The sequence below is a fragment of the Herpailurus yagouaroundi genome, unplaced genomic scaffold (genome assembly GCF_014898765.1).
Source record: "Herpailurus yagouaroundi ecotype Mexico unplaced genomic scaffold, PumYag 511, whole genome shotgun sequence".
NCBI classification, from domain to species: Eukaryota; Metazoa; Chordata; class Mammalia; order Carnivora; family Felidae; genus Herpailurus; species Herpailurus yagouaroundi.
Genome location: NW_024412728.1, coordinates 67,963 through 87,828, shown reverse-complemented (window position 1 = coordinate 87,828; position 19,866 = coordinate 67,963). Strand labels below are relative to the sequence as shown.

Sequence of the window (19,866 nt, the reverse complement as noted above, 5' to 3'; positions counted from 1 at the left end):
CACCCTGAGATGGGGTAAGGAGGGTTTGGGGTAGAGCCCCGTGTCAGAGAAAGCAGGGCCCTTCTGGAGAACTTCACAAAGTCAAGACTGAAGCCAGAGGTCTGGGCCCCTCACCTTCCTTCCCTTTCCAGAGCCATCCTCTCAGCCCTCCATCCCCATCCGGGGAATCATTGCTGGTGTGGTTGTCCTTGTGGTCATTGTGGTGGTTGGAGCTGTGATCTGGAGGAAGAAGTGCTCAGGTAGGAACAGAATGGGGGGATCTGAGTTCACTTGTCCCGCTGGGGGGCTTCCTAGGTAACACATTGTCCTGCCTGGTTCCTGGGAAGTTCCATCCACACACATGTAGCTGCCCACTCTGGAGCTGTTACTAACAATCACTCTGTAGCAAAGCACTTGTGAAAATGAAGGACAGATTTTCACTTGGTAATTCTGGTGATGGGGACCTGATTCCCAGCAGTGACAGGACAGAGAGGAAGGTCCCTGCTCCAGACAGACCTCCAGCAAGTGGTTGTCCTGTGACCCCCCCCCCCCACCCACCCCCTCACACACACCTCTTTCTTCATGTATCCAATCTTGTCCTGCGTCTTCAGTCAGAATTCTGGAAACTTCATTGTGAACTAGAATTAGGAGGTTGCTCTAGGATCCCATGGCCCACCTGTCCCAGGTGTCTAACATGCTATTTTCTTCCACAGGAGGAGAAGGACCAAGCTAGTCTCACGCTGCACGTAAGTATGGAGGGGGTGATCCCTGAAACTTGGGATAGTGTAGACAGGACCCCATGGGGATTTCACCCCCGCCCATAGCTGCTCCTTTAGTCTCAGCTCCTGTGGCTCTGATCTCATCTTGTTTGTTCTACCCCAGGCGATGACAGTACCCAGGGCTCTGATTCGTCTCTAATGGCTCCTAAAGGTAAGACTCCGGAGGGCCTGAAGTGGGGAGGGGTGGGGGCACTAGGGACATGTTGACATGTGGGGGGCTGTTGAGAATGTGGCACTTATGTGGCTGATCTAAATGTGTTCATGATTAATTTTTTCACAGTGTGAGACCCACTGCCCCTCAGGGACTGAGCGATACAGGATCTGTTCACACTCCACTTGGTGCCATCGAGGTCCCCTGACTTCCTGCAGATGGTGTCAGAATGTGTCTGCATTCCTATTAGCATATTGTGAGGACACAGGACACTGCCCCCCCCCCCGCCCTTTATGACCCCTCCCGTACTGATTCGTGTTCCCTTTCTGACCTGCTTTCCTGTTCCAGCAGAATCAGTGCTGGACCGTCTCCATCCCCGTCTTTTTTTCATGTTGGACCGAGTACTGACGCCTTACTTCCCTACTGACAATGAGAATCCAGATATGAATTTGTGTTTTGTAATTCTTGGCATGTAGGGATGATGAGGTAATAAAAGAGAAGATTTGTAAAATTGCAAGAGAAAATAAATGAAAGCCCTGAGAACCTCCCAGAACCCGCTGTTTCCTGTGCCGTGTCTGTTGCAGGTGGCGACAGGAGAGGGCTGGAGGAGCCGAGCGGGGATGGGGCCTGGGTCCAGTCGGTGCTCAGTGCATCCTTGGAGTGTCGTGCTCCCTCCTCAGCTGGGTCATGTCTCTGCTCCATGTCCTTGTCCCTTCTGTGGAACCTTGTCTCACCAGGACCGTGACCACAGGGATGTGGACATCACCTGTCACCAGGACCTTGTAGAGCAAGAGCTTCCTGTGACTGGGTCAGCAAGCTCCATCCTGGTTTGTGACCGTAGGCCCATCTTTTGGGTGTTTTTTTTTTCCCTTGTTTCTGTGGAGCATCAGGCCTGTTCTTGCTCGTGTGTCCGAGTTTCTGTCTCCTTCTCCCCAGATGACCCCAGTGGTTACAGCACCAGGAGTCCTTTGGGCTGTTGTTCTGCAAGCCTAGGTGGGCCCTGCACACAGGAGTCTCTGTGGTTTGGTGACATGAATTTTCAGATTCATCCATCTCCTCCCTCTAGAGCTGTCTTCTGGATTATTCTTTACATCCTGAGGTAGACAGAGAGGAATCTGGGAGTTTCTCATCCTTGTTCAACTTCAGTTAGTTTCTACCTTCCCTGTCTCTCTGTCCCCTCTCCCTGCCCTTAGTTTAGTGATGCTGGTGCTGGCTCCCATCCATGTTCATGGATTTATAAAGCAGGGTCTAATGTAGATTTGTGTGGTTGGAGAAAGGACCCCATAGAGGCTGAGTATAGTGATTCTGAAGACAAGACTGTAACTGTGTGCTGTGCTGTGCTGTGCAGGGGAAACGCTGTGGGAGGGGGGAGCTGAGCAGAGAGAGGGAGGGGCAGCCGTGGGGTAAGTAGAGGCAGCACTGATGGTGAGGTGGGGGCACTTTGTGCGGGAGCTGCCACGGACTGGCTGTGTCTGAGGCTCATCCAGAAGACAGAGGTCCTCTCCACTGACCAATTGTTCCACTGATAATGTCGTGTGCCACGTGCAGGACCTGCTATTTTTTTCATCTAGGACACATCAGTAAGTAAGAAGAAGCAAACGTGCTGGTCTTGTGGAGAATATGTCCTAGGGGTGAGGGACAGACTCCACTTGACCCTGGAACAATGTGGGGACTGAGGGCAATGACCCCACTGAGCAGTCAGAAATCCAAGTATAACTTTTGACTCCCCTGAAACTTAAATATTACCACTAATAACATAGTGTTGATAAGAAGCCTTACTGAAAACATGAACAGTCATTTAACACATATTTTGTACATTATATGTATATGTAACATGTATTCTTACAATAAAATAGGCTGGGGAAAATAGTAAGAAAGCGTAAGAGAAAGTGCATTGACAGCACTTTTGTAAAAAGGTCCACATATCGGTGGATGTGCACAGTTCGCACCAGTGTAATTCAGAGTCAAGTGTATATTGTATAAATGTGGTAAATAAGGAAAGTATTTAAATTGGAAATTGGTTGGGCGCCTGGGTGGCTCAGTCGGTTAAGCATCCGACTTTGGCTCAGGTCATGATCTCATGGTTCGTGGGTTCGAGCCCCGCATCGGGCTCTGTGCTGACAGCTCAGACCCTGGAACCTGTTTCAGATTCTGTGTCTCCCTCTCTCTCTGCCCCTCCCCCACCTGCACTCTGTATCCCTCGTCTCAAATATAATCATTAAAAAAATACAAAAATAAATTGAAAATTGATAGGTGCTTTGAGGAAGGTGATCCAGAGAGTTACTTGTGCGGGGACAGGGAAGGTGGCTACTTTTCTACGGTGGTAAGTGTGAGCCTCACTGGGAAGGTGACCTCTGAGAGATGTGCAGGACACAAGGAATTGTTGAAGAGCATGTCTCAGGGAGTTCTTTCCAGGCAGGGGAACCTCCAGGCACACGCACTAGGGCAGGAGCGTGTCCTTGGCCACTGTGGCTGAAGCAGAGAGCATGTGAAATGCGGTCAGATGTCTAGACTTTAGGATTAGAAGGCTTTTGAGTTTTCTCTGAGTGACATGTGGAGTCACTAGATGGTGTAGAACAGATGGTCCACCTGGGACTACTTCTCTTTAGAAGCATCTGTTTGCTGCTGTGCAGAATCGAGAGGTGAAGTGTGGGAGACCAGTATGGAAACTGTAGGAAACCAGTGTAGTTTCCAGGAGGGTGGATGTTGGATTTATTTTGGGGTTTGAAGAGAGAAAATAACAGGAAGTGGCTGTAGTCTGGTTAGTGTGTGTGTGTGTGTGTGTGTGTGTGTGTGTGTATGTTCTGGATACATTTAAAGATGAACTTTGCAGTATGTCCTAATGTATTATTTCTGGGTTGTGAGAAGGAGGAATCAAGGACAGCATCCAATACTTCAGACTGCAAGAAGAAAGGGGGGGTGTCTTCCAATGAGACAGGGAAGATTTTGGAAGTAGGACATTTGGGGAAGCTGCATCATAGGCACCCAATTTAGGAATGTCGAATCTGAGATTATTAGAAATGCAAGCGAAGTTCCATCTGGATATAGAGTACAGGGTGGGAGAAATATCTAGGTTGGAGGAATAGATATGGAGGTGACCCCATATAAATGATGCTTAGAGCCTTCAGCATTTGAGGTCACCAAGGGGTTGATGGCTATAGAAGAGAAAGGAACAGGACCAAACCCTGGACTCCTCAGTGCTAAGCAAGCTGATCAGAGTACACGCACATACTGAACAGTTCTGGTTCTACACTTAGAAGGCACATAGACCAGGGAGACCTGACCTTCATTGTCCACTGGAATTTCCTGGACTTAGGAAGAGCTACACAGTCTGCAATAGAGCATGAGATTCTGGGTTTATAACAAGGTTGGTGCTGCTGGTGGTCTTCAGATCACACACCGAGGAACAAGCACATAAAACAGGATTCCCACATGGCTGTGCCTCAGCCTTTCCTGTGGGGCCTATTAAATAAGTGATTCCTGACCCTTCACCTCCCTGACACACGCACACACTCTAAGATGGTAGGTCGAGGGGGACGCCTGAGTATTTTGTAACAAAGCCACAAGCAATCCTGGGATTCCACCAGGATCACTGAAATCATTGATGAGAGCCCTCCTTGTGGGAAGGAGTCTTACATCCATATTTAAATGGGTGTTTTTTAGGAAGACAAATGCAAGATATGCTGGAAGAAACAGTTTCTCTCCCATGGGGCACGTCAGATGGCAGACAGAGGAAGTGGTTATCAGCTCAACATAAAATGTCTGAGATACTAAGTGTAGATCTTAAATGTTTGCACCACACACACACACACACACACACACACAAGTTACTGAGACATGATGCAGGTGTAGCTGACTCTATGGTGGTAATCGTTTTGCAGTATACAAATGTATCCAATCAAAACGTTGTGCTCTTAAACTTATAAAATGTTATATGTCAAATCTAACTCCATGAAAATGGAAAAAAGTACTGAATCCTTGCTCTCTACAAGGGATAGATTGTAGATAGATTCTCACTCTTTGTTTTAAACAACAGAGTCCAAGTTGTTTTAACTGAAACAATATATATTTACTATAATATTTACATATTTGTTATATACATATATGTATATATATAGTCAGGGAGATGTATAATATCCATTTTAAATGTGTAATATAAAATATAAATTATATTTAATAAATGCTAAAATGTCTTTTAAGATAAATATAAGAAGTATAAAGCAAAGTATATTTATACTTTATGAGTATATATATTTATAGGTAAATGTATATCATGTATATGTTTACTTAGAGTATTACGCGTCATTTATTTCAGCCAAGGCTACAGAAAGTCCTGAGGCCAACAGCCAGGAGGAAAGTCCATAGACCCACCCTAGGTCAAGGCCCAAATAGGAACCACTGTCCGTGGTGCTGGTCACAGATGCCACTGTTCACACCACTGGTCCATGAGGCAAGGACTGCTATGGCTACTGCCCCTGGCAGGTGGATGACAGGACTGCCACTCACATCGCCTGTGCCAAATGCATCAGCACTGTCCCAGCTTCCCTGTCTCCACATCCTGAGTCAGAGTCTGGTATGTGGTCACCTGGCTGGTGGAGTCTTAGGCTGTGTCCAGCTGCAACAACGTTGGCATCATGATTTTGCTCTGGATTCCCAGGGAGTGATCACCAACTTTGTTGCACTTGAACTCCTCATTTATGCTAGTCTCTGCATTCCTGGCCATAGCCTTGTGAGAGGCCATGCATTCAGGTGTTTCCCAAAGTCACCCCTGTTGTAGGCAGACTCTAAGATGACTCCAAAGTACCCATCCTCTTGTATTCATGCCTTTGAGTGACAGCCACTGTGGAACAGAAGCTGGTTATAGTGACTTGCTGGTAACAAATAGAATAGGGTGAAGTCATACAAAGTATATCTGGGAACACCAAGCACAAGACATGAGGAATCTGGAGTCAAGTGTTCCCAGGTGGGCCATCAAGCCAGGCTGGGGAAGTAGGGGTTTCTGAGGGAAACAATGACAAATGACCCTGCATTCCTTTCCCTTCTGTGGGGTTCTTCTATAGACCTCAACCTGCACAGCCACTGCCATCAGATGGCATGAGGAGGAGGAAAAAGGTCACCAGCAGTGATGGTCATCATGGCTGGAAGGACAGGTGAACTCTGTAAACAGGACAAGAAGAGAAGGGAAGAAACAACGTCTCCCAAAGGTAACATCTCGGGAGCCAAACACGCCCCCAGGGCAGCCCCATGACCAGAAAATGAAAAGGAGAATAGTCTCTAGTCTTCCTGTGATGCCCCTGTGGCCCAGGTCTCCCTTCCTCCAACCCAGGACACTGTCCCAGGGAGCCCACACTGGTGCACCCTGTGTACATATCTCTGCTCATCTCCAGAACAGACCACCATGGCCACCCACTCTTGGAAGTCCTCCTCCCTCTGTATGTATTAGTTCCGTCGTGTGCAGCAGAAATCCAGCTCCAGTGGGATGAATGGGACACAGCTTCTATGTGTCTCCCATGAGTGAGTCAAGCCATCCAGGGCTGTGAGGGTATCTCTGCCCCACAAGGCTGTCCAGGCATGCAGCTTCCTGTGACCTGGGAAGTTGCCCTTAGTAGCATGAGCCAGAGTACCTAAGACCATGTCCATGGTCCATGTGCCATGTAGAGAAAGCAGAAAAAGAGGAAGCTTCCCCCCTCTCAGGGCAACACCTACTACTTCATTCTGCTTCACCATAATGGCTGGAATGTAGTCACACAGACACACATAGCCTCATGGGAGGCTGGTGCATGAATCTGGTTTGAATCTGAGTGACTCTGTGCTCCCATGACTCTATCACTATGGAATAAGGATGATTTTTGCTCTACTTAAATTTTTAAAAATGGATAGGATGGAGGAGGAAATTTACTGTTCACTCTGTACTCCCTTATGTTATACAAAGTTTTTATATCTTGTGCATGTCTCAGTCAGTTGACATGAATTTTGAATTAGCAAGAAAGCCTGCCTCCATTTAGCAGACACATATTAGGCAGTAGTAGAGGGTCAGCTCTCCACTAGGCCACAGTTACAGAAATAAAAAGGAATTCACAGTGAGGTGAATAACCTGGTAAATGCAATGAGTATAATGAGTTCTGGGAAGCACCCTCCAGGCAGAAGCTTGTTGAGTGCCTACTGTGGGCCTGGTGTTGTGCCACATGCTAGAGACAAAAAGAAGATGCAGGTACATACCTTGTGACCTAAATGTCTCCTTCTGATGAGCTTCTGTGCCAACCCCTGACTTTCCAGGAACGTTACCTCTGTGTCTTGTTCCTGCGTGGGAATGAGCTGAGACTTGGAAAGAGAACCTTTGCCCATTTGGTCCAAAAATTAGTGAAAACGTTTAGGTAGAGAATACTAACGTTCTTATGTAACTGACTCATCAATACAAAAGAATATCATTAAGAAAGTAAATGGATGAAGGGAAAGAAACCAACAAAGTGGAATTACAAGAAGTAACTTTGTGGGATCCTGTATGTGGCAAACTGGAAGAAATTGTGGGAGACCAGGATTTGCCTGGGAGTATGACACAGGAAAGCAAAAAGAAAAAGTTCAGTTTAGTGATAATGCTTTCCTAGTGGTTTAGAAGGTCTGACAAGTCCAGGGTGAAGTGTTCAGAGAAGATGACCTCTGAGGCTCAACAAAGTTGAGACAGACCTTTCCAAACGATAATGTGAATCTTGTATCTAGAACTCTGCTTTAATAACACAGCTCAGCTGTGCAGTTCTCTTCTCCAATGAGACACTCAGAGTGATAATCGTCTTGTTCAGTGATTGGGCACCTGTGTATGAATCCACCCAGTTTAGAGAATGTGGTACCTTCCATTCCTGCCATCTGTCAACTGGAACACCCTGTTGCATACAGATTCTATAATAAAGCCCAATGGGCTCCACCTCTTGGTCCACTGGCCTTGGGGAGTCTCCTCCCACTGAGTGTGGGTGGGACCTGGAAAATCCTGTAACCAATAAAATGTGGCAGTGGTGATGTTGGGTCATATAACACCTCTCCAGTTTTCTACTATCTGCTCAAATTACAAGCTTTGCTGAGGCCAGCAGCTGCATTAGAAAGAGCAGAAACTGATGTCAGTCTTCTGTATACATCCAGCAGGACACTGAGGCCCCCAGCCCAACCAACAAGGGAACTCTCAGTCCTCCCCCTAAGGCAGGCTTTGCATTTCTTGAAGACAGACATCCTGTCTGTCTTGAAGACAGACATTTACAACGTGAATGTCAAGTTCTTTGCTCTTCCTGCATCTGGGAGGCCCCATGAGTGAGGAAAGGCAGGATAGGAGGAAGTACCTTGAGGAGAGTGAGGCTAGACTTGGCCTCACCTCTCACCTTGGAGAGCAGGTATCACCAGGAGGTCACTTAGAGAAGACGGGGACAGCAGGGATTAGAAGGACATGAATGGCCACCCCAGTGTCTCTCAGGCCTGCACAGGGCTGTGCTTTTGGGCTGTGAATAGAACAGTGATGAAGAAACTCTGCCCCCACCCGCCATAGCTGGTCTTTCCCCCTCAGCATTGTGGGCAGCCCACCTCACAGCCCAGATGCACACACCGTGGACTCCGTACAGCCCAGCTATGACCGTCTCTCCCACCATCTGCAGCAAACCAAGTCCATCAGCCAATGTAGAACCAACTCTTCTGTCACTTCAAACCCCATGGTCTTACTTATAGGGACTGTGAGAAATGCATACCCTTCACAAGACTCAGTGCTGGAGGAGGAGAAGCTGTCAGAGCCACAGAATGAGGTGACTCTTAATGCAGCAGGTGAACAGTTCCAGGAATGAAAAACAAAACAAAACAAAACAAAACAAACAAAAAACGGTGGGCTCTTGGGCTCAGGAGTCTGATTTGTTAGAATCATCGTTCAGCGAACTGAGTCACTTAACTTCTGAATGATCTTTATTTCCTTGCCTATAAATTGGAATTAATAGCTTTCCCCAATCATGGAACGATTATGAGGTTGAAATGATTTAATTCATGCAAATCCCTTGAACCAGAATCTGGGGAGGAAGAGAGTCCCACCAATGTAGCTCCTGTTTTCTTCCTCCTACATGACAAGTACCAGTTCTCCCTGTCACTCATCAGCCTGAGCCCCTCTCACTTCCTGCAGATGAAGAACTGTTCTGTCACGTATATCCCATGGGGTGGGGGTGGGGCAACCATGAATTGGCCAGTGTGGAGGTACAGTTGAGGAATCCTCAGAGCAATGGGTGCTGTCTCTCTCTCTCTTTCTCTCTCTCTCTCTCTCTCTCCCATATATATGTTCAATTATACACATCTATACAAACCTCCATACACAAATACCCATACACATTTCTATGGGATTGTGAACCCACCCAGACAGACACACATACACATAACACACTCCCTTCACATTTGCCATTTCACCCAGGGAATGGCTCACTCCCACTTCATCATTTTAAAAATTTTAGTATCTTGAGGGAGAAACACCAGAGAATATTTGTCTCACTAGAAAGAATCCCACTCCCTAGGGACTCTAGTACTTTCTGGATCTCAGCATGCCTGCTCCTGGAGCTCTCCTAAGTGAGTGGGAGATGTGACCTTAGATTGAGATTCTGGAATCCAGCGGCAGCCATGTGCACTGCCCCCCTGGTATTGGGACTCTGGGCGTCCAGCAGGTCTTCAGCCTCTCACCTTCTTCTGACTGCTCTCCCACCCTGGTTGTCCCCCACCCCCCACCCCAGGCTTTGCTACACAGAAGGATGTTGCCACATTACCTTCAGAATAAACAGGACACTGAGGTTAGGAAGTTCTAGATCAGAAGGAAGAAACCTGGACCTCTTCCCCACCTGAGTTCTTGTTGTTCTAGAGCACACCTCCAGCAACTCTACTTCCGACCATCAGAACTGCTGCTCAAACAACCCCAATGATGAGAGCTCCAAGGAGAACCTGGTCAGCAGATGCCCTCTCGGTGAGCATAGTGGCTGGGAAAATGGATCTGAGGAGTAAAGGAAAGGTGAGGGGTGTCTCTGTGCCTGGACTCTGCTGCAAGTCTCTAGAAGGGCTCCTGTTTCCCTGATATGTGGCTCCACTCCTCATCCCTCCCAAATCCTGTCTCATGGTGATGGGCTTACGCAGTCCTTCATGTTACACATGGCATGTGAATCTGTGCTCCTCTCAAGAAGACAGCACAATGGCCAAGCACTTCTGGATGGTTCCATCCTCTTCTGCCTGGTCTCCACAAGCTTCTTGTCCTGGGTCTGGTGCTCCCTGGCACACTGTTAGGTCAGGGTGATATGTACGGGGCGGAAGCCCAGAGCACACCATACATCAGGGTGACCTGGCAGTCAGAGAGGGGGTGGTGGGTCACATGTGTTCTGGTAGGGTCTGTGGTAGACAAAACAGGGAGGGCTAAGGCAAAGCCTTCTAAAGCATCTACTACAAACCATGATGACTACTGACCTCTCATCTGTGCCAGGATAGCAGGCAATGATCAGACGACCACAGATGGCAGAGGTCCATGTCCAAACTCAGGTGGTTGTCATTGTCCTAGCCATCCTGCCACCGCCCACCGTCCTGTGTCCTCCTGGAGCCCCAAGTCACAGTGAACTGCAGGGTTGGGGGCCTGCCCAACTCCTCTCCAGGACTAGGCAGTGGCAGTCAGGGCAGAGCATGCCAGCAGAGGCCCTCCAGCTTTTGTCCCTGCACCACCCCACTGGGCTGCTCTGCAGGAAACATTCACCCTTTAGACTATGATCTTGTGATATAATAGAGGCTATATGTTGGTCCTCCAACAGTTCCTGCACACAGCTCGTAAAATGTTTGTCATTTCCTACATGATGAGAATCATAGGAGCATCTCTCTTTAGATGTGTTTCCACTTACTGAGAAAGCTTTACAAAAGATCCTGGTCCATTACTTACACACAGTACCCAACTTCACTGCACAATGTCTCTCTCCTCCTGTGCTGTGAGCCCTTAGAAGGCAGGACTCTCGGTGCCTGTAACCAAACCATTTGGCAAACTGTGGAATTCAAGCTTCTGTATGGATCTCGTGGTAAAATCTGAGCAGCCTCCCTCTTCAGCTTTAGTTGAGCCTCTCGCTGATTTATGCCGTGAATCCACATGCAAATCTCTTCCCTAACTGCTTCATATGCTAAGTTCTCATGACATTTACTAGAAATTATTAAACTATAACCGATGCCCTGAAATCACTCTGTCCACTTTCACCCCACACCTTGCCCAGCCTAACCTCTCCCTGCTTGGAATCCCACCCTTCTCTTACCAGCCCAAATCATACACACACACATCAGGGTCTACACAAAGTTCCACCTCATTCATGAAACTTTTCCTTCTCAGTGGGGTGTCTGGTCTGTCATCTCTGTAACCACTTCTCTGCTTTTCATTTGACATCTAAGGAGGTACCTGTCTTCATTACCTCTCATTATGCCTCACAAGCTCAATAACGCGATCACAGAAGTATGGCTGCTTCCCCATCTTAATTGTAAGCTCTATGAGGTCAAACAGTAGGTCATACTTCCAGGTGCCCAGCCTACAGTGACCTAAAGAAGTGTCCCTGGCCCACTGAGTCGGCTTAGTCAGTTAGCTAATTAATCAATGATACAAAGACCCTGCCCCTCTGACCAGACTGTAGCCGCCTTCACTCTCCAGTGACAGCTTGTGCACACCTGCCTGCCCCGGCTGCCACTAGGGGCATTCCTGACAAGAGGGTCTGGTCCCTGGGGGTTGGGCTGATGTCGTCTGCACGGCGCCTTCTGCTTTCTTCCAGGCACCAACCTGCCTGCTTTCATGGGTGCTCTTTGTTCAGACTGTGCTCCGTGGTATCGCTGCACATTTCTCATATTTACGTGGTTACTCTTCCTCTGGCTTGTGAAGAACTTGGTCTTGTCGTCAAAATGCCTTGGCTCCTCCATCAACCCCTGGACTCAAGACTTTGTCTTCATCTTCTCACTGTCATGGCAGATGAAGGTTTGGTCACCCATGGAGCCCAAGGCACTAAATGCAGGGACTCCTGGAGGTGGCTGATACACAGCTGAGGAGAAATACTGAACACAGTGCATTCCTGAAGCAGGAACCAGTGCGTTCAGACGAAGCTCCAGTACTTACTGAGGACCTAGTTATCCATGTGTGGGGAAGGAGTGTGAGCATGTGTGCGTGTGTGTTGTGTAATAGGAGAGTAGGGCACACAACATAAAAGAATAGGAAGACAATTACACAACACTCTTCCAGACCCCCTCTCCTCACACAAGTGATTGTGATATTCAAATCTCACACCCATCGTGCACTGGTATAATTTAGAGAACTAAAAAGAAACCTTCCTTCACATCCGAAAAGTGCCATGAAGAAGCTGATCTTGAGCAGGGCTTGAAGACGTGGAGGCATCAGGAGGAGTGGGGGACATTTAGAAATGTTCTCATGGCTCAGAGTGACGTGTGAGGAGCCTGGAATCGGACCCTCCCCAGGTCCCCCGTGTAATCTTGTAGCATCTCAACCCCTGCTAGTCCCACCGTTCTCCTGACCACAGTCCCCTGTCACTGTGGAAAAGGCACTGGCCTCAGAGTCAGGGGCTTCCGGCCCTCGCACACCCTCTGTTTCCTGGGGAAACCACTCCCCTCTGTGGCCAAGGCTTCTTTATCTCTAGAACAAAGCCATGAGGCTGGAAGGCCCAGGGCCTCCCAGCTCTGCTATGGGACAATTGTAAGGCCCTGGAAGTCAAAGGTACTGGAGATCGCAAAGGTACTGAACTAAAGTAGTCCCCTTCTTTGCAGGAAATATGTTCCTAGACCCCAAGGGCTGCCTGTGATGGCAGATAGTACCGGACCCTACATGTCCTATGATGTTTCCTGTACGTTCCCACCTATGATCAAGTTTCAATTATGGATTAGGCACAGTAATAAATTAACAACAATAACTACAAAAAAAGAGAAGAATCCTAAGAGTATACTGTAGTCAAATTATGCATAACTGCCCCCAACTAATCTGATGTACTGTGCTCATCCTGCTTCTTGTGATGATGCAAGAGGCCTGCATGAGGAGATAAGGGAGGTGAGTGAGGTCAGCATTGGGATGCAGTGTTAAGCTACTATTGACCTTCAACCTTATGTCAGAAGGAGAATCACGTGCTTCCGGGGTGCACTTGACCTGAGCAATAGATAGCGCAGACAGCCACACCAGGGACAAGGAAGGACAGCTATCGTGACCCTTCTATGTGGCCACATGAGAGTGACGAGAATGTACCAGGAAACTCTGGGACCCAGGGCGCACGATTGTACATCTTCCTAATAATGATGCATCCAAGGAAGATTCTAGCACACAGAACTCATAACGAGGAAGCAGATACTCAGGCAAAATCATTCACATGTTCAGATCACACAGCCTGTAGGCTGTTTATCCAGAACCCAGCTGGGCTCCAGCTGTCCTTTGCTTGTGGAGTCTGCTCTCCCAGCCCACCCTGCTGCCTGTCCAGCCCTCTAGCCTGGTGCCCAGGTGACACATGGGTCCCCAGATGCAGAGCAGACACCACAGCAACAGACCTGGGGAGAGCAGACATCCAGGGAGGGGGCAGGCCCAGACTGTGCCCTCCCTCCCTGAGGGCCCACGTCCATTGGCATTGTCCTGTGACAGAAGTCATACAGATGAGGCACAGGACAAGGATTGAGAGCCATCTCCATGTGACTCTTCAGCAGGGACCAGGCAGGAGCTCAATAATGACATCCCAGTGAGCCCAGGGTGTATCTTTTCATGAGGTCACCATGCTACTGTTCAGGACTCCTTCACAGGGAAAATAGTGCCATTCTTTATCTTCAGTGGACCAAGGATCAGCAGACCCTGTATCCCTGAACTTTACATGCTCCCCCATGGCTTCTCATGACACCTTCACAGAAGTGTGTTTATTACCAGAGCCGTGTTGCACCCATACTGGGCACCCATGAGGAGACAAATGTGACAGACTCCCTGCCATCACATGAGGTGACTCACAAGGAGAGCATGACATCTGTGTTGTCCACGTGTCAGATGTCTCTGCCACACTGGCTGCTAGGAGAAGACTCGGCGGGTGTGTTCCAGGTGCCTCACATCATTGTCCCATCCACAGCCCACAGCCCAGCCCTGCCCAGACTTCCCACCATCTACAGCCCAGTCCTGAAGCTTCGAGTGCACGAGAACCTAGGTGCTTGTTGACAAGGCACCTTCCTGGGTGCATCTACTCACAGAGAATCAGACGCAGCACCTCTGGGACAGAGCTTGTGAATGTGCTCTTAAGCGGTGCCCCAGGTGTTTGGAGACCACACCTTGAGGAACATGGTCCTGGAACCGTGCTTCTGATGTTCCAGCACGTAAGCAAATTCTGTGAAGATCTTGTTAAAAATGCAGATACCGATGCTGTAAGTCTGGTGCTGTTCCTGAAATCCATTCTCCTGGGCATGAAATGTGGACCATAAATGTTAGTCTAAATTCCTTCACCCTCTTTATAAGGGGTTTCACCATGTGATGTGCCCTTCAAACTCAGTGTTCAAAAGTCACATGGCCTGATAATCAACAGTTCCATTCAGAAAAGCTGATGAATCTATGAGCTTCAGTCATTGTCGCCTGTGTGACCTTTGGGCAATCATGTCACCGTAATTGCACCGAGTCTCCATTGCTGGGTGCTGGTAGCAGCTTCCCCTCATTGGTGGATGGCCACAGCACTTTTTTGCATTTGCCACATGTGAACACCCAGCTGTCCCATCAGTGAACCATGCTTCACTAGCAAGTGGCAGATCTGTGGTCAAGTCTCTCAGAGCCCAGAGGTTTGTGTAGAACAGCTGTTGAGCACGTCTTCTGCCCACCAACTATTTGTGCAGTTTGCTGAGGCCTCTGGGTACAAGCTTGGCCCTCAAGAAAATGTGCCATTTCCATGCCCCAGGGAAGATTCTGTACACTTTTCATACCTTTGTGATGTGAGAAGAATCCTTATGAGATGAGAAATCCTCCGTTTTTCTTTGGGGGGATAACACTTGTTACTCAGAAGGATCTGATGATACCAATGCACTTACAGCTCCGAGGGCTGGTGTTCCTCAGAACTGGAGAGAAGCCTCCAGCTCAAATGCCCAGAGCACAGGGAAGAATACGGACGTCTCCCTGATGAAGGCTACAAGCAACCGTCAGATGGGGAGAGTCATGGTCATTGCAGCTTCTGAGGACGATGGAGGACAAGGCGGTGCTTGTTTCAGATTTAACTCAACCACTTCCAAGGCCTCCATTCAAACTTTGCTGCCTTTTGGTGACTCAGTGCAGATAATGTAAGAAAATTCTCATGTACAGAGCGTTTTTTAGCTAATACTATAGAAGCAGTGGATGAGAGGTGGTGCAGGGGCATCCTCCTCTGTCACTGTGGGTTATATGCAGTCAGCTTGTGCCCAGATCCCAGGCCTCCCTGCATTCAGGCTGGATATGCCTGAACACGGAACCTCAGGTGCCTGAATCCACCTTGTTCTCACAAGATCAGATCACGGGCTGGGACCTTTTCACCCCAAATCCTCTCTCAGGTGAGACTTCAGTAACGGCAGGAGGAGGGGGTGGAGTTAGTTCCTCCCCAGAAGACAATTATCAAAACTGAAGAAAACATTAAAATAAATACTTGAAGTCCATGAAAAATAAATGCAGGCAGGAAGAAACAAGAGATCTTTATTCTTGTATAACCACCACTACAATGGACGAGAACCACAAGTTCAGAGCTTTCTCCCCTCTGGGTGCTCCCCTCCCCCAGTGTAACTGCAGCCCAGTGGCTCACGGGGCAGATGACAGCAGTCACAGTGCCAAGGAGCTGGACATTTAAAGGGGAAATTTGAAAGTGAGGGAGCAACAGAGAGTTGAGATCTGAAATCTGAATAGAATCTCGGTCAAAATCCCTAGATGAGCACCACACTCTGCATGGCTGGGGAACACTCAGGAGACAGTGCTGATAACGCAAGAGGAACCAGAGGGAGGTCTCATTTTATTTTTCATTTTATTTTTTATAACAAGATATAGAAGGTTATCTAATAATTGCCATCACTTTCTTTTTTTTTAATATGAAATTTATTGTCAAATTGGTTTCCATACAACACCCAGCACTCATCCCAACAGGTGCCCTCCTCAATGCCCATCGGCCACTTTCCCCTCCCCCTTACCTTCCATCAACCCTCAGTTTGTTCTCAGTATTTAAGAGTCTCTTATAAAGCATCCAACTCTTGATCTTGGGACCATGAGCTCAAGCCCCACATAGGGCACAGAGTTGACTTAAAAGATAAGACCATAATGGATGAAGGATGTTCAGACTTTGTGGCTGGAGGACATTTAGAAGTTTGGGGGAAATACCAGGAAAAAGATGACCACAGAAGAGGTGAGGATCAAACTCTAAGGAGAATCTTCACAAACCCTTGACTGACCCCCAAACCACACAGCTGGAGGGAGTCTCACTGAAGACCCGGGATAAAATGCAGCCCCTGGAGGTGGGAAAAACTGGGAATAGATAACACCAGTCAACAATGTTCATGTCATAATGCGGTCCATGCTCGTGAAACACTTTTAGGAAAAACACAATCGTCAAAGAAAAAAAAAAGACAATAGATTTCAGATTTGCTAAAACTAAAATGCATAATCCACTTAAAGGACATATTTTAAAGGATAGGTAGAGAAACAGAAATGTGTGACTATGCAAAAGTCAACACAAGCGTGTTCCCTGTGTGACGATTCCCAGATATTGCAATCAGCACCAAACCCAGCCATGAGCATCCAAAAATGAATAAATATATGTTGAAAGAATTTAAGAAAATCAAGTTATCAAAGAGTGAGCAGAAAGGAAATCTGAATTAGGAGTAGACTGTACAAAGAAGACCAAATTGACATTCTAGAACTGAAAGTGGAAAAAAATGCAATGACAGTTCAATAGGTAAACTTCACAGAAAGCCTGGGAAGGCAGAATAAAGAATCAATGAGGTTGAATATAAATCAATAGAATTTACCCAATCCAAAACATCAGAGAAAAAAGATTGAAGAGAAACTTATACAACCTCAGAAATCCACAGACAATAAAAAAAAGCAAACAGATGATCAGAGTCCAAAAATGGGAAGGAGGAAAAGGACAGAAAAATATTTGAAGAAATCCCATTTGAAAACTCCTCTAATTTAGTGCAAGAAGCTTGAGCTTATAGATCTGAGAAGCTGGTAACTCACCAGAGAAGAAGAGCAAAAGAAAACCACACTGAGGCTCTTCCAAGTCCACATGAGAGAATCAAAAAGAAGACAGAGGAGCCTGGGTGGCTCAGTCAGTTAAGCATCTTGACTCTTGATTTCAGCTCAGGTCATGATCTCTTGGTCGTGTGATGGAGCCCCTGTTGGATCTCCCTGCTGAGCATGAAGCCTACTTGGGATTCTCTCTCCCTCTGTCTTTGACTGTCCCCTGCTCATGCTCTCTCTCTCTCTCTCTCTCTCTCTCTCTCTCTCTTAAGATAAATATATATTTAAAAACAAAGCAAAAAAAACACAACAAAACAAAGACAAATCTTCAAAGTTGACAACACCTTCCACACAGGACACGATGGTTTTAGAATGTTCACAGATTCACTGATACTCCCCCCATGAAGAGGTAGAACTAATTCTCTTCCTCTTGTGTGCAGACTGGAATCAGTGGCTCACTTCTCATGGACGGAATAAGGGGGACGTGATAGTGTGTGACTTCAGAGATCAGGTCTCAAAGGGACTGTGGTTTTCTTCTCCCACTTCTTCCCTTTCTTTCCTTCTCTCAGATCCTGGATTTGGAAGAAGGCAGGTGCCCTGTCAGAAAGATCCTCACTTGCAGACGGGCCCACGAGTGAGGAGCTGAGGCTTCCCCCTGAGAGTCCGCGGACGCTGAAGCTCCCTGCCAGTAGCCACACGTGGGAGCGTGACCTTGATCCTCCAGCCCATGTCACGCCTTCGCATCACTGCGATTCTAGTTGCATCTTGGCTGCAACCTAATGAGACAGCTTAGCTGGAGCTGCCCCACTTCCCTGTCCTTACACTTTAATTATTATTATGTTTATATTATTTTATTATTATTATTATTGCTATAATAATGTCATATGAAGCTGCAGAATCATGTTATAATCTGTGGCATCGCAATGGATAATGACACAGACCTTGGAAACTGGACATGAGTGCTGGCATCACAGACACTTTACACGAGATAGGTGCTGAGGAGCAGGGCAGGGTGGAGGCGGAAGGACTGTGAGGTGAGAGTTTAGGAGGAAAAGATCAGCAGGAATACTGGAAATTTTCAAGTAAAGGGGCAGAGGCATAGAAAAGGAACAAAGTCCTCTGGAGCCCTACAGTTCTACTAAGGAGAAGTAGGCTGAAGATGTGACACCCCTGTAGACACAGCCACATGTCCCACTGCGTGCTGATTACAAGACGTGCACTTTCAGGGCACCTGGGTGGCTAGGTTGGTTAAGCATCTGACTTCAGCTCAGGTCATGACCTCATGGTTTGTGAGTTTGAGCCTCACGTCGGTCTCTGTGCTGGCAGCATGGGACCTGCTTCGGATTCTCTGTCTCCCTCTCTCTCCACCCCCAGCTCTCTCCCTCTGAAAAATAAAGATATAAACATTAAAAAAAAAAAAAAGACAAGATGTGCACTTTCAGTATGAAGACACAGGCAGAACGTAAGTTGATGGAACAGCTGTGCCAGGCAAACTGTGACATGAGGAGGCTGATATGTTAACATCAGGAGCACAAGAGATTTCAAAAAAGAACACATTGCTGGAGATAAGGAGAGCCTCCTCGTGAGAAATGTAATAGAATGAGAAATGTCACAAGTGCAGACAGAAAGGAGACCAGTGGCCGCCCAGGGCTGGGGGCTGGGGCGAGGACCAGATGGAAAGGGGCATCAGGATACACAGGATAAGGGACCTGTTCTCTATCGTCCTCCTCGTACTAGCTCCATGAGTCTAAACCATTGGTGACATTCCTCTAACTGTGCATTCACACCTGGGACATTTTATCTCACCTGAAAACCTCAAGAAATAAAACAATAGTAGGGAGGAAATGGCACAGGAAAGATAAATTTAAACTAGTAAATATAGGTGAGGAAGTAAGTTTTAGGTCAATGTATTATAGATAAATAGAAGCTAGGATGGGGCGCCTGGGTGGCACAGTCGGTTAAGCGTCCGACTTCAGCCAGGTCACTATCTCGCGGTCTGGGAGTTCGAGCCCCGCGTCAGGCTCTGGGCTGATGGCTCAGAGCCTGGAGCCTGTTTCCGATTCTGTGTCTCCCTCTCTCTCTGCCCCTCCCCCGTTCATGCTCTGTCTCTCTCTGTCCCAAAAATAAATAAACGTTGAAAAAAAATTAAAAAGAAAAAAAAAAGAAGCTAGGAGAATTCATTGCAAGCTCCCCGCCATGAACTCATTTTGAAGGAAGTCCTGCAGGCCACAAAGAAATGACACCAGATGTTAACTCATAAACAGAGTGGAGTAATTAACAACAGAAATGGTGTTATTCTGTATATGTACATTTTATTCCTAACTTCTTTAGAAGACATGACTGTTGCAAACACTAAGAGGTACATGATATTATCTGACTGACAATGTATGCTGGTGACACATGTAACAATACTAGCACTGAGAAGGCTAAATGAAACTCTATCCCTGTATGTACTGGATGGAGTTTAATGTTGCCTTAAGTAGATTGTGAAAAGTGAAAGATGCAGGTTTCAATCCCTACAACCTCAATAAAAATTAACGGAAATAAGTATAGCTAAAGAGCCACCAGAAGAATCGAAGCATAAACAAAAACTGATTGCTTGAAACAAAGGAAGGTAGAAAGGAGGTACAAGAATGGAAAAGACATGACACACTTCAGAAACAAAGAGCAAAATGACAGACCCAAATCCTACCATGTCAGGAATCATATTCAATATAAACCAAGTAAAATTCCAATCAAAAGGTTGA

The 19,866-nt window shown here is 47.2% G+C and overlaps 1 protein-coding gene and 1 long non-coding RNA gene across 4 annotated transcripts in view; both read left to right on the top strand.

Moving 5' to 3' along the window:
- LOC121023085 (DLA class I histocompatibility antigen, A9/A9 alpha chain-like) overlaps nt 1-17,055 on the top strand; it is an 81,797-nt gene extending 64,742 nt beyond the window's left edge. Inside the window, exons 5-8 of one of the 3 annotated variants that reach the window (XM_040464768.1) lie at nt 132-239; nt 693-725; nt 862-909; nt 1,039-1,467. In XM_040464768.1, the coding sequence (XP_040320702.1) occupies nt 132-239; nt 693-712 (128 nt within the window). In that variant the 3' untranslated portion in view covers nt 713-725; nt 862-909; nt 1,039-1,467. Of the gene's footprint in view, nt 1-131; nt 240-692; nt 726-861; nt 910-1,038; nt 1,468-17,014 lie in introns of those variants that run through there. The other 2 variants (XM_040464767.1, XM_040464770.1) reach the window with 2 other exon arrangements.
- LOC121023088 (uncharacterized) lies at nt 2,305-9,825 on the top strand. Its single transcript, XR_005787242.1, has 3 exons — nt 2,305-2,489; nt 5,225-5,482; nt 9,773-9,825. It is a non-coding gene; the product is annotated as an uncharacterized LOC121023088 (long non-coding RNA).
- Nucleotides 17,056-19,866: the final 2,811 nt, after the last annotated feature.